This window comes from Cyprinodon variegatus, unplaced genomic scaffold (assembly GCF_000732505.1).
Source record: "Cyprinodon variegatus isolate N-32 unplaced genomic scaffold, C_variegatus-1.0 Scaffold669, whole genome shotgun sequence".
In the NCBI taxonomy this organism is placed as follows: Eukaryota; Metazoa; Chordata; class Actinopteri; order Cyprinodontiformes; family Cyprinodontidae; genus Cyprinodon; species Cyprinodon variegatus.
Genome location: NW_015151122.1, coordinates 400,457 through 414,954, shown reverse-complemented (window position 1 = coordinate 414,954; position 14,498 = coordinate 400,457). Strand labels below are relative to the sequence as shown.

The 14,498-nt window shown below is 38.3% G+C and overlaps 2 protein-coding genes across 10 annotated transcripts in view; both read right to left on the bottom strand.

The window, feature by feature from the left end:
- The window catches only part of LOC107097067 (muscleblind-like protein 3), a 44,951-nt gene extending 42,907 nt beyond the window's left edge, over positions 1 to 2,044 (bottom strand). For all 8 annotated transcript variants that reach the window (XM_015394051.1, XM_015394053.1, XM_015394055.1 and 5 more), the window contains exon 1: positions 1,865 to 2,044. The gene's annotated coding sequence lies outside the window, so the exon portion shown is untranslated. The remainder of the gene's footprint in view (positions 1 to 1,864) is intronic.
- Positions 2,045 to 5,507: 3,463 nt separating this feature from the next.
- LOC107097066 (heparan-sulfate 6-O-sulfotransferase 2-like) lies at positions 5,508 to 10,754 on the bottom strand. 2 transcript variants are annotated; one of them, XM_015394049.1, is made up of 2 exons: positions 9,902 to 10,754; positions 5,508 to 7,476 (listed from the first exon to the last, which is right to left on the bottom strand). In XM_015394049.1, the coding sequence occupies exons 1-2, from the start codon at positions 10,474 to 10,476 to the stop codon at positions 6,660 to 6,662; spliced, it is 1,392 nt and encodes a 463-aa protein (XP_015249535.1). In that variant the 5' UTR covers positions 10,477 to 10,754; the 3' UTR covers positions 5,508 to 6,659. The 2 variants fall into 2 exon arrangements, with proteins under 2 accessions (XP_015249535.1, XP_015249534.1); XM_015394048.1 differs by having other exon boundaries at positions 5,509 to 7,479.
- Between the last annotated feature and the right edge of the window lie 3,744 nt (positions 10,755 to 14,498).

The window sequence follows — 14,498 nt, the reverse complement described above, 5'->3', positions numbered from 1 at the left end:
TGGGCATGAAGAAAGAGATGTGGAAGCACATTGGCGGAAAATGACGCAATTAGGCGACGTTTTACATGTCTGAGGGGTCCCTGGTGATGCTATTTCATTAATGGAAGAGCAGAAGGTGATTGAAACAAGAGAGCTAGTTTAGTCTTTAAAACAAACATGGCTAGAACTTGATGCTAACATGTTTGTTAGATGTTAGAATTAAGTCAGAATTCTGAGAAAAAAGTCAGAATTCTGAGATTAAAGTCAGAATTCTGACTTTTTCCTCATATTATACTGAAATAAAATGAAAAAAAAAAATCAGTTAACTCTTTTAATTTTTTCAGTGGCCCTTATCCTCTTCCGTACTGTGTGCTATTGTGAGAAGAGAAAACAAAACTGGTTGTGTGGGAAAGGTGACTGCATGCACTCCTGTCAGTGTGAGCATGGTTTGTCAGTTTATCTCTGTTTATATTAAGTAAAGAAAAACTAGCCAGACAGGTACAGAGTCCACAGCCGGGAGGGGAGTGTGAACTTGTCTTGACTGGCTGTTTTGTTAAAGCAGACAAGATAAAGGACAGCACATCCAGCAAGATTGCATACAGCCTATGCAAACCCCTAATGACAACAAAGAATATCATGGTGGTTTAAAAGTCTGACCCCTTTAGGTCAAAAAAGGACAAGATTCCTAGAATCTCCTACTTATTGTATTAAGAGACACTTACATTGAAATCCTATATAAAAGCTTCTAAATAACAAGCAGATAATCTACAGTTTACACTGCTGTAATAGCCTTAATAGCCGACATCTGATAACAGCAGCAGCATAGCCAAAACATTTTTATAAGGGTGGCCAGCCAATAACCAATGTACACTGAGGGGTGGCCAAAAGTGGATCGGCACCAGAACCTCTGGGTAAATCTACACTGTTCCAACAGGAAAATGAATGAGTAAAACATCCAGATTTTCTAAATAAAGACAAACTATCCTTTCATACAGTCTTTCCAAACAAACAGAAGCATATATTTAAACATCTGTGCTTTCTAGATGAAAGGTATAGTGGATAAAAATGTTTCAGGTTTGAGTTCTGCCGCAAACATCTTGTCATTACTACCTCCTTTTTCCAATATTCATTCTGCATAAATTTATTAAGGTTGTATTAAAATAGTTATCTGTGATTCCAGTGAAGACTCCTAGATGACTTGCAGAAACGCATAATTTTCTCTTTACCCCATAACACAAAATCTATTTCTGAAAAAAGCATGAATTCTGTATTTATTATCTTTAATTTTAGTATATTGATGTGCATAATTAACCACAGTGTTTTTGTTGTCAAGTAATTGTTAATATATGAAGATTTTTAATATTTTGAATATTCCACTATTACTGCTGCCACTGTCTGTATTAGAGAGAAAAAAATGGTTAGGGGTGGCCATCCCTGGCCCCCCATCTAGCTCCGCCCCTGGATAACAGGATGCCAAAATGCATTTAACTCTCAAAACAACTAAAAAACCTAACACAGTATTTAAAAAGACAGACTGTTGTAGCTTATAATATAACAAACCTATTTATACAGGCTGGAATATGGAAATTCGTCACCACATCATTTGTATCCAGACAGAGGAGCCAAGACATTCCAGTCCATGTTAAGCAAGAGCGTTATGACTAATTTGCCTGTATTACGCCCATCTTTAACAACCAAAGCCAGTTTTTGCACGTAGGCTGCATGCAACAGGCGGGATTTGTTGGAGGAGCGACGCGCAAAACGCAGAAAGAAACAACAAAAACAAATGATCTTTGCAAAAATGCGTCAAAGCGAGTTTAAAAGGCTGCAACGTCACCAAGCGCCCCCCCTCTACCCCACACACCAACCCCATCCGGACGCTCACCTGTTATCAGTCCGGATCAAATGTCTTTTTTTCAAATCCAAGCCGATTGAAATACGCTTGCTTGGTATTTTCCGCCAAGGACTTCCTTATTTATCTGTAGGGCTGCGTAAAAGCTCTGCACTAAAGCGCAGGAGGGGAGGAAATAAAATGCAGTGGCAAGAAATGAAATAAAATAAAAATAAAAATAAAAATCAGGGCGAGTAGGAAAGGCGAAGCAGCTGCAGAGGAACAGACAGAAGCGGCAGCAGAAACATCAGCTGTAACTACATTTGCGCTCAGCAGATCACAGATTAGAGCCAGAGGGAGGGTTTTATCCAATGGGAGGAGTTGGATGACAGCAGAGGGGTTTGTTTATGAGGTATGATCAGGTCACGACACAATTGGGCAAACTGTAGAGGGATGACTCCGTTTCTATGATGGAAGAAATGAAAAACACAAATTAAAGGCCTTTTAAAAACAAGGCAATAATAATCACTTTATGAGTTTTTATGTGACTTTAAATAATTACTGAACATTTGTAACAATTTTCTTTCATTTTTCAATTAATTCAATTTTTCAGATTTTGGCTTCCTGATTGGAAACCCATAACAACCCATCAATATGTTCATTTTCACCCCCATTGATCATGTTATTGGTAGCAGAGGCGTAACCAGAACATTTCAATAGGGGTGGCCAATAAAAAAAAACAATGTACACTGAGGAGTGGCACCAGAACCTGAACTTCAGGGTCAATCTACATCTTCCAGACAGGAGGAGGAAAATTAACAAGCAAAACATCAATATTTTCTAAATAAAGACAAACTATACTTTCCTGAAGCCTTTGCTAAGAAATATATATATATATATATATATATATATATATATATATATATAACATATTTCTAACATATATATATAACATATTTCTAACATATTTCTAAACAGTGGAAAAAAATCATAATCTAAATAAGTAATTTTTTTCTTAAAATAAGTGCATTTGTTCTTGAATTGAGAAGATTAAAGACACATTTTGCCAATGGAACAAGACAATTTACATTCAAAATAAGAAAACGCAATTATATTGTCTTATTTCAAGTGCATTTTATCTAAATATCTTATTCTAAGAGTTAAAATACTCATTCCATTGGCAAATCATTTCATTTACCTACTCAAATTAAGGGTAAATACACTTAATTTAAGAAATTTTTGCTTATTTCTAGATTGTGTTTCCAGTGAACATCTGTGCTTCCTAGATAAAAGGTGTAGTGAAAACATCTTTTCAATTCTCATTACTTACCTACTTTTATCAACAATCATTCTGGATAAAATTGATATTTACAAGTACTAATATCTACATAAATTGATTATTTGATACGTTTTTTTTAATTAAAATTAGATTAAAGATTAAAAAGGTTAAAATAGTTTATCTATGATTTCACGGAAGACTCCTAGATGAGTTGCAGAGACATCATTTATTCTTTTCCCCATGAAACACAAAATTTGGTTATGGGAAGAGCATGACTTCTGTACTTATCATCTTTAATGTTAGTATTTTAATGTGCATAATCTATCACAATGTTTTTGTTGTCAAGTAATTGTTAGTACATGAAGAATTATTATTTTTTTTTAATGTTTTGAATATTCCACTTGAGAGTATTACTGCTGCCACCGTCTGTATTAGAGGGAAAAAATGGTAGGGGTGGACAATGATTGGCTAAGGGTGGCCATGGCCACCCCTGGCCCCCCATCTAGCTCCGCCCCTGGGTCCCTCTACACTGTTCCAACAGGAACAAGCAAAACATCCATATTTTCTAAATAAAGACAAACAGAACTTTCCTACAGCCTTTTGATTACAAATAGATGCATATATTTAAACATCCATGCTGTCTAAATAAAAGGTATAGTGGACAAAATGTCTTTTCCATTGTCATTACTTACCTACTTTTATCAAGAATTGTTCGGCATAACATGTACTAATATCTACATTAAATGGATTTTTAAGTTTTTATTAAAGTAGTTATTTATCTATGATTTCACTGAAAACTAATTTTGTCTTTACCCCATATAACAAAAAATTAGGGTCTTAAAAGAGCATAATTTTTTTATATATCAACTTAAAGTTAGTATTTTTTCATGTGCATAACTAACCACAGCTTTTTAGTTGTCAATTAACTATTAATATATGAAAAATTAAAATGTTTAATAAGTTTAAACATTCCTCTTGATAATTATACTGCTGCCACCGTCTGTATTAGAGGGCGAAAAATATGGTAGGGGTGGCCAATTATTGGCTAAGGGTGGCCAAGGCCACCTCTGGCCCCCCATCTAGCTCCGCCCCTGATCAGTTGCTAATATATAACGCTGCAGCTAATGATTATTTTGCAAATAGATTAATCTGTCAATTATTTTTTTTCGATTAATCGATTAATAATCGGATAGACAAAGGTTCCATAAAGAAGACTTTTTACAAATTTAAACCAGGTGAAACTTAAACGTTTAAACTTGAGTATTACTGGATAGAGCATGTTTAGTGCTTTTTAAATCTTTGGATGCAAAATGCGTATATATATATATTTTATCATTTTGATATAATTACTGCTCTAAGTTGCTCTGTGAGCTAAAGGCATGTTTTACAGTCTCTATACTCCAGTTAACCATTAATTACTAAATTAGTTGAGGATTATTTCAATAATCCCACTAATTGTTTCAGCCTTACTAATATATTTCAAATTATCCAAATTTCAGCTGTGTATTATTTGCTTTAGCAGGCCTATTGTGTTTTTATCCCCATATTTGAACCAAACTGACATGAAATGTGTTTTGATCTAACATTGACTGTCATTATAATGCTACATGAAAACATATTGCTGATTTAAATGTAAAGATTTACATCTAAATCAGAAAATTAAAAGCATAAATATTTTATTTGTGTTAAAAGCACAAATATTCTGAACGGGATGGCAGATTTAGCCAGAAAGTAGCTGTTTTACAGCAGCGGAGACATCCCATTTCAAACCAGCATAAGAAATGTCAGTTTAAGCAATTGTTTTTCATTTTTCGTCATGAACATGACCGGCATGAACCCTTTTCATGTTTCAAAATAAATTACTTCTTAACTTTTGATTGATTTCATTGTTTTATTTAATGCTTGCTTACTGATATGCTGTAAATCCCTCCTTTTCACAATTAGTTTCTGAAAAATCTATACCAGTTTTTCAGTAGTGATGATAGTAGCTTAAACAACATCTAAACATACTGCCATAAGAGCATTAACTCATTCAACTTTGCATAAAATTAATATTTGTTGGCAATCTGTGCATTTGTGTTTCTAATATCAAGAGGGCACAAAAATGTTTAATTTGATCATAAATAATGTGGGTATTCACCACATCTACCGACTATTGATGCATTTAGTGGACAAGCTTGCAACTTTTTTTGTTCTTTCTGTATTTGGTTTTCAGTAGATCATTTCATCTCTGCATAAAACTTACCTTAACCAGATAAAAAAATCTAAACCCCAAAAAATTATATACTTCTTTCACAAGGTCAACTTTTAAAGTTAAATTTTAATGCTTAATGTCACTTTTTTTTTTCCAGATCAATAGCAGCGCTTCCAGCTTTTCTCATATTACCAAACTGCCCTTTTCCGCATAAAAAAAAAAAAAAAATCTTGCCTCCAGATCTAAAACAGGAAATTAAACTTTCTTATCCAACAATTTTTCTTTTCTGTGTGTTGCAGGGCCAGTCAGACCTTACTGGGGTCTCTGCTCTTCCATTTAAGAGGCTGGCCACCTGTTCAGCGTCTTCCCCAATTAAGATCTTTTTACATAAAATAACAGCCTGTAAACAACTAAAACATATACTTCTTATTAAGCCCACAAATCTGTATGAATTAGTTGAAGTTTCCATATTTTTGATGTTATGTAATCATAAATGGTCTGTTGTTTATTAACTATGAGCAGAAAATTAAATAAAAATAGTCAGTTCAACAATTTTCCAATTTAATGAATATGAATGTAGGTTGAGTGATTAAGCTACACTTTTTAAAAATTATTATAATGGTAAATCTGTGACTGATATAAACTTTCATAAATCCTTTCAAATAGTCAAGGAAGCAGAATACTATTTATCCAAATTTGCTAAATCTTATGCGATTCAAGTCCAGCTCTACAGTCTATGTACCACCGACATTAAAGGTACTTTAACGCCCCCTGCTGGGTAATCCCAGGATTACAACTACAGAAAAAACTTATGAAGGCATGCAATTATGGCAAGAATACAGCAGCAGTTTGATGAATATTAAAGCATAATTTATATTAAAATAAATAAAAAACACAAACTCCAATATTTGATCAACATGAGCAGGCAATGCCGAAAATTGAGGTACTATCAAAAATGTTCATTTTTTTCGCTGTTAAGAAAAAACAAAAACAGGAAAAAGTACATAATAATGAAGACAGCAGTTTGGCAAATGTAAAAATTGTTGGTCACATAAATGTAGTGTGTTAAAAAAAAGAAAAAAGGCATGTTCTTCCAAGGTGCATCACTTAATTTCCAATGAAATACATGAAAAAAAAAAATCCTACTAGAGACTGGACTCATCTAAAACAATATAAAACATTCCTGTCTTTTGTTCTACTTATGTGAAAGGATCCAAACAGAATGTCAGTTCTGAGAAAAAAAGTGCAGTTTAAATAAATTAAATTCACATTTAAAACAACAAAAGGCCAAACGAAGGCATATATTAAAAGTAACCTGAATTAGCAACAATTGACAAGGCAATTCTTGGTACACGTCCTATAAAGGCAGCCTGCTGCTACCACTGTTCCACATTTCCTATGTAGTCCTCCATGGTGCTATTCTCATCAACATCCCACCAGTCTGGGAGAAGCACTTCTGACTCCATGCTGTCCTCCGCTGCCATCTCCCTCCGACGATCCTGTGTTTCGGCGCTGGTCGAAGGCGTCGCTTCAGTTGGCTTCAACCGCCTCTCTTGTTTTGATGAAAAGCGTCCACGGAGCCGCCTCCTCTCCTGTTGTCGCCGCTCCCTGGCCTCCCTGCGCTCCTGCTGTCTCACCACCTGGAAACGCTGCAGGAAAAGGTCACGGGCATAGTCATACAGCTCCATGTCCCATCGGTTCAGCTGGCGAATTCTTTGCTGCGTCTCAGGCGGCACCTCGACACTGGAAGCACGCGTCCCGTTCAGCTGCGTGAAAGGTGCGATGAACTGCAAGTTGAAGGTCCTCTCAAAGAGGTACTGGGTCTTACGCTGGTATTCGGTTAAGCCGAAAAAGGCCATCCCTTTTAGATTGTGTTTAGCACTGTCTAGAAGCACTGCCCAGCGTTCGTCCTCGCTCATGGCCGAGACGTTATAGCACCCCACCAGACTTAGATCCGCCAACATGCGGGTCTGTCGGTTGTTTGCCAGATTGTAGGGGCAGTCCATGAACTCTTGCAGGGAGCAACCCGACCAGTCGTCTCCTGAATAACAACCTGGCAGCTCTGACAGCGTTGGTGACCGTCCATCACACACGTGGAGGGAGGCCTTCCAAGTAGCTCCGCGTTGCACGTGACGCCACTCACTCAGGTAGCGGGAAACTGGATCTCTCAAGATTGTTATGTAGTAATAGTTTCTGCTGGAAAGAAAGAAAAAACAGATTTAATCTCAATCACAGAACAGTAGAAATTATTTTTTTGCGATTCTTGTAATGTGCAAATTTCTGTTATAACCGTTTGGATTTCTATTTTAAAACTTCAACATGTTGAAACTCAAATTTTTTAGATGTCTTCATATCTGAGTGCAGACTATTAGCTGTAAAACTGCTCAAGTAGCAGTCATATCTTAGAACTGTAAGTGCAACATTTAATGAACAATAATGAAGTTGTATCACAGGGATACATCATCATTGCTTTAGTGTTTCTTCCTAATTGGAAGGAAAACATTCCATGCTTGGATTTCTTTTATCCACACTTCTCCTTATGTGAAATAAAAAAATCCCAGCAGACCATTAAGGAGTGTTAGGGGACTCCTTGGCATCGTGTCAAAATATTTGTTTTCCCATATCACAAAAGTATGACCTGTAAATAAGGAGGTGCTGAAAACAATAATATCAAACATATTTACTCTTCAAATTACTTAAACCCTCCTTCCCAATTTCTTTGTAGCCTTCCTTCCTGATCCATGACCTTTCTTTTTGTCCCTCTGAAACTCTCTCTTTGTACATTTTCCTTTTTTTTCCCATAATAGTTTCATCCCAACTCTCCTCCCTTCCTTGGTTGCATCCTTGTTGCTTTTCCCATTTCTCTTGCATCCTCCTTCCCTCAGTCCTGTCTTCTATCCTCAATTTGTTCACTTTTTAAATATAGAAGCTTCCATATTTATTTATTTTATAGCCTCTTACAATTACTCTCTGCTTACCATTTATAGCATGTCAATACACTGTGTGCAGAATTATTAGGCAAGTTGTATTATTGAGGATTATTTTTATTATTGGGCAACAATTGTGTTCTCAATCAACCCAAAAGACTCCTACAATATTAAAGTTTCATATTTAAACAATTCAGTGACCAATGTAGCCACCTTTCTTCACCATGTCGGTTAAAAGCCTTCCATCCATAGATTCTGTCAGTGTCTTGATCTGTTTGCCACCACAGCCTCCCAGACACTGTTCAGAGAGGTGGACTGTTTTCCCTCCCTGTAGATCTCACATTTCATGAAGAAACACAGGTTCTCCATGGGGTTCAGATCAGGTGAAGCTCATCTTTGATGATCCCAGCCCATACCAGTACCCCACCTCCACCTTGCTGGCGTCTGAGTTGATAAGGAACCCGCTGCCCTTTACTGATCCAGACTGATGCCCATCCATCCATCTGGCCCATCAAGACTCACTCTCATTTCATCAGACCAAAACTCCTTGGAGAAATCAGTCTTCAGATATTCCTTGGCCCAATCTTGACGTTTTGTCTGGTGTGCCTTTTTCGTCTTTCCTTACCTTGGCCAGATCCCTGGTTATTGAGCACCTTGTGATTCTCGGCACTCCAGACATGTTGCAGCTCTGAAATATGGAACAACTGGTGGCTAATGGCTTCCTGACAGCTTCATGCTTGATCCTTCTCAACTCATGGGGGGTCATTTTACGTCTTCTTTTCTCAACACGCGTCTTGTGCCCCTGTTGGCTATTCACCATGAGCCGCTTGATTGTGCGATGATCCCTCTTCAAAAGCTTGGCAATTTTCAAACTGCTGCACCCCTCTGAAAGACATCTGACTTTTCAGAATCTGTCAAATCTCTTTTCTGACCCATATTGCCAAAGGAAAGGAAGTTGCCTAATAATGAAGCACACCTTATATAGGGTGTTGATGTCATTAGGCCACACCCCTTCTCTTTACAGAGATGTTCACCACCTGATTTACTTAATTGGTAGTTGGCTTTCAAGCCTATACAGCTCGGAGTAGGACAACATGGATGAAAAGGATGAAGTGGTCGAAATACTAATTTGCCTAATAATTCTGCACACAGTGTACATACATAGTCTCTGTACACATGTAAATAAATATTTATATCCTGTATAGCACTTTCTTCTAGTTTCATATCTCTTTTCAGTCTTTCCGCGTTTATCTTTCCAAACTCGCATACTCGTATAAGTTCAACTGAAACATCATTAGTTAATTTTTTTCTTCTTTAGTCGAACAGTTTTTAATGTTCTTTCTTGTTTCAGCATTTTTCACTATTTTTTCATCCTATTTGCTTTGATTCTGTTTTATTTTCCTATATTTTAATCATGTAAAGAACTCTGCATTGTCTTTTGTGCTATACAAAGAAATTTGCCTTGCCTTGCTTTGCCTTACCTTTGTCTGTCAGTGCAATTAAAATGATTTTTTTTTTGGTGTATTTTTGATGTTAACAAAGGGAACTGATAATTGTAGAAAAATGTCATATTTTATATGAAAGATCTTCAGAAATCCTGCATCAAAACCATATGAAAGACTTTTGAAGATAAACTGTCTTTTTAAATGATCTGGATCATTTAATGTCCCCCCTTGTCATTTCCTACCAACCTGGGCTGGTTTTTCGGGGCCTCTCTGGAGTCCATGCGTGATGGGACACAGCTGGTCAGCTCAGTCCAGTCTGCATGAAGCCCGCAGCTCCAGCCGGTGGAGAACCGAGAGAAGAGCCAGGTCTCCTTTTTACCGGGCCGGAGGCAGGTGCACTTCTTCTGGCCCGCATGGCACTCACAGGGCCTCTCCAGCTGAATATTACGCACCAGATGTCGTCCAAAAGTTGTGCCTCCAGTCTTCTGGATGTGCAGAAACACGATAACATCATCCCCTTTGATGTTAAAGTCCACGGCGCGATTTAGGTCCGCTTTGCTGAAGTTGAAGCGAGGGACAAATCGGGCCAAAGCGCCGTCTTCTGCGACGTAGGGGTCCTTCTGGAGCCCATCGGGGGATTCACTATCGCCGATTCGGGGCCCGGTTCTGCTTCCGAGGGAGAACCAAGCCCCCAGCTGCTGGAGCATTTGGCATTCTGAGCTGCTGGGACAGGCATACTGGATGGTAAACACCCCAAAAACCAGCAGCATTAACAGGAAAACCGAGAGCCGCTGGTAGGAGCTGTTGGATCTCTCATCCATTTTCCCGAACCCGATGAGAAATCATCCCTCAGGATCCCGTTCCAGCTGGGGGCCCCTCAGAGAGCAGAAACAATAACAATGCAGCTAAAAGCGAGCAGCGTTAGGTAACCAGACAGAGAACCAGAGCGCAGCGGGATCTGGGTCCTTTAACTGGAACAAACATGCAGTTATGTTTATCAACTATAATAGATCTAATTTAAGGTTTTAGTTATCTAAAAGGATAATGGTCCTAGAAAAAGCCAGAGTGAGGCTTCCGTAACGACCGATTCTTGATCTTTCCTCCCATCAGCCACTGCGCGAGAAAAGGGCTCGAAAAGTCTTGCAACGTCAAAGCAGACTCCATTACCTTTGTAGTTTTCAATACGAACAAAAAGGCAATGGAATGCCTACAAATTTTATTTTAATTTAAACCTTTATTTATTCATTTATTTATTTATTTATTCCTCGGTGAAACAGCACCATGGGAAGAGGAGAGACCATATGGTACTTTTTATACACTAATGTACTTTTTTTTATCAGTTCATTTAAGACACTAGTAGAAATATAATACCATGGGGTGCCGTTTATAAAATTAAGAAGTCAAAAAGTAGGAATGATATTAATGGTTATTTAGCTTATTTTAAGAGATAAATAAGGTTGCTTTTTTTTCCAAGTCCTTTTTTTTGCTGTCATTCATTCATTTATAAAAATCTTACTTTGTTAAATTAATATTTAGCTCCAAATTAAATATTTAGTTTGCTAAATATTTAGGTCTAAGATAAATATTTATTCAACAAACTAACTATTTATTTAACAAAGTAAAATAAATAGCTAAATATTTAGCTATCTTCAGATGGAAAACTAATGTGATATTCTCTCTCTGCTTTTTCTCATAGTAGTTTCGCTTTGTCTGTTCCTGTTTGGCTGTGACACCATCCTGGAGAGAAATATTAGCTGTGCTGCTGCCATCAACACATTTGTTTATAGATGTTGCAGATAATCCTGTTTTTCCAGTGTATTCCTGTTCTCTGACTGTGACTGGCTGGATGTGCTCTCCTCTGACGTGGGAGTTGGCTTGGAGCTCGTCTGCCTGGCTGTGTGTTTCCTGGACGGGGCCGCCTTTTACAGCTGCTTTTTGTATCTCTGCTTCTGTCTCCTTGAACCTCAGTCGGCCTCAGCAGATGGCAGCTCACACTCAGTCTGGTTCTGCTGGAGGTTTCTTCCTGTTAAAACAGAGTTTTTCCTCTCCACTGTCGCTACAAACATGCTTAGTGTAAGGGATTGCATTCGAGCCAATGAGTCGAGTCGATGCAATCAGCTGGTTTTCCTTAGATAGAAAACTTCCTTAGATAGAAAACAGATCAATTGACTGTATGATCTGGTGTACTTTAAATTGCTTTGAGATGACAAATGTTGTGAATTGGCGCTATATAAATAAACTGGATTGAATTGAATTATATGTTTAATCAGTAGTAGAGCTTTAAAAAAAATAAAAGGGGGGATGGTGTATTTTTTTTTCTAAGCATACATAGCGTGATTATTATATTCTATTAACCTAAAACAATATGCATGCTATAGTTGTTACATGTTGGTATGCTGATCATTGACCTCTATCAAGGCACCTTTCAGTAGAACTGTAGTCAGTCCCTGGACTGGCCCTGCATAATAAGGGACTATTTTCCCGCTGGGATCAGCTTCATAGTCATGGTAGGACACTTCTTTCACTTTACTTTGGAAAATCTTTTGGCAATGAATCTATTAAGATTTGTAACAAAACCTCACAAAATATTGCAAATTAATAATTAAATCCTTTCAAGTCAAGTATTTTTTTACTCAAATTTAATCATTTACATTGAAACATTTGAAATAATTTTCAAAATCTGAAAAAAACTGCTCACAAATTCAAATACATTAGAATAAGCCTGAAAATGAAATAAGCTTATATAAAATCTAATAATTTTATTCACCTTTCAAATATTCATTTAGAGTATTTATTTTATAAAATTGATTTTTTTTTTTTTTTTAGAAAATCAGTATTGCATCTATTGGCTAATTAAAAGTAAGCTAGGCTACATGCTGGCAATGAATGGGTTAAAACTATTCTAACAGGTCTGTCAAACTAAGCTATTTACCATGGATTGGACAACAGGCATTCTGCAAGTTATTCAATTCATTTATGACCACTGGCCATTTACATCACATTTGGCAGTTCTTTCAAGATAATAATCTTACCATGTGTCTTGCATTGCTTAATTAAAATGCATTTTTCAAACCTTCGATTCTCTCCTCCTGGTTTCCTCTGTTGTGCCAAGAATTACCCCCTGGCTTATTCCGAAGTGGAGGAGCAACGACTCTACTCCGATCCTCTCCCGGATAACTGAGCTCCTTACCTGATCTCGAAGGGTGCACACAGCCTCCCTGTGAAGGAAACTAATTTTGGCCGCCTGTATTCGCAAACTTGTCCTTTTAGTCATTACCCAGATTTTATGACCATAGGTGAGGGTGGGAACGTAGTTGGATCAGTAAATCGAGAGCTTTGCCACCTGACTTGGCTCCCTCTTCACCACGACAGTTTCATACAGTGACCGCATTATTGCTGACGCCGCACTGATCCATCTATCGATCTCACGCTCCATCCGTCCCTCACCTGTGAACAAGACCCCGAGATACTTGAACTCCTCCACTTGAGACAAGGACTCTCCACCGACCTGAAGAGGGGAGTCCACCTTTCTCCGGTGGAGAACCATGTCCTCGCATTTGGAGGTGCTGATTCTCATCCTGGCCACTCCACACTTGGCTGCAAACAGCCCCAGTGCACGCTGGAGATCCTGGTTTGATGTGGCCAACAGGACAACATCATCTCCAAACGGCAGAGATGATGTCCTGAGGTCCCCAAAGCAGACAACCTCCAGTCCCTGGGTGTGCCTTGAAATTCTGTCCATAAATATAATGAACAGAACCGGTAACAAAGGGCAGCCCTGAGACCAACATACACTGGGAACAGATCTGACTTACTGCTAACAATACGAACTAAGCTCCTGCTGTGGTCATACAGAGAACGGACAGCCCTTAACAGAGGGCCCTGCACCCCATACTCCCAGAGCATCCCCCAGGGGGCACCATGAGGGACACGGTCGAACACCCTCTGCAGATCCACAAATCACTTGTGGACTTTTTGGGCATAGAGGCACCCCACCTTGAATGCCACCCAGTTCTCTCTGCACCCGACCCCTGTGCATCCCTCTGTGGGTGTTGGGTCTACGTTGTCCTTTTGGGCAAGGCCCGGCCGCCAGGCGCTCGCATACGAGCCCCAAACCAAGGCCTGACTCCAGGGTGGGGCCTCGGCTGTGCCATACTTGGCAACGTCACTGTGCTTGATTTTGTTCTTCCCATAAGGGTCTTGTGAGCTGCTCTTAGTCTGACTCATTACCTATGACCTTTTGCCATGGGAGAACCTACCAGGGGCATAACGCCCTTGACAACATAGCTCCTAGGATCATTTGGGCATTTAAACAACCCCACCACATTAAGGTGGCAGCTTGCGTGGGTTTAATAATTAATATATAAATTTTTATGCTCTTTGTGTTCATTGATTATGAGATGAACACAACTACGATTTGCCTTTCTTGTTATGATTCTTGCTCCTGAAATGTGTTGTATAAATAAACCTGCCTTGCCTTAAAAAAAAAATTATTAATATACGTTAATTTTAAATGGCATATTTTCAATAGTGGCTTTTCTTTACAGAGGAAAACGCAAAAAAAAAAAAAAAAAAAGCATAATAATAACAATGCATTCCGTCAATTTCATGCTTTCATGATTCTGTTTTGAGTTTTTTTAATTGAACTGCAGTTGCAGTTCTCACATCAGCCCACAGGGTGGCAGTATCTATATTCAACTCGTCGGTTTCACTTCACTCGAACTGCCTGCCCGCCTTCATAAATAGGCTATACACACACACACACACACACACACACACACACACACACACACACACACACACACACATATTTTAGATAGATATTATATATGGAGGGGGCGTG

Coding starts and splice junctions, on each gene's coding strand:
- LOC107097066 (XM_015394048.1), bottom strand. CDS start 10,476: ATGGATGAGAGATCCAACAGCTCCTACCAGCGGCTCTCGGTTTTCCTG. Junction 7,480..9,901: donor GCCCCGAAAAACCAGCCCAG/GTTGGTAGGAAA, acceptor CTTTCTTTCCAG/CAGAAACTATTACTACATAA.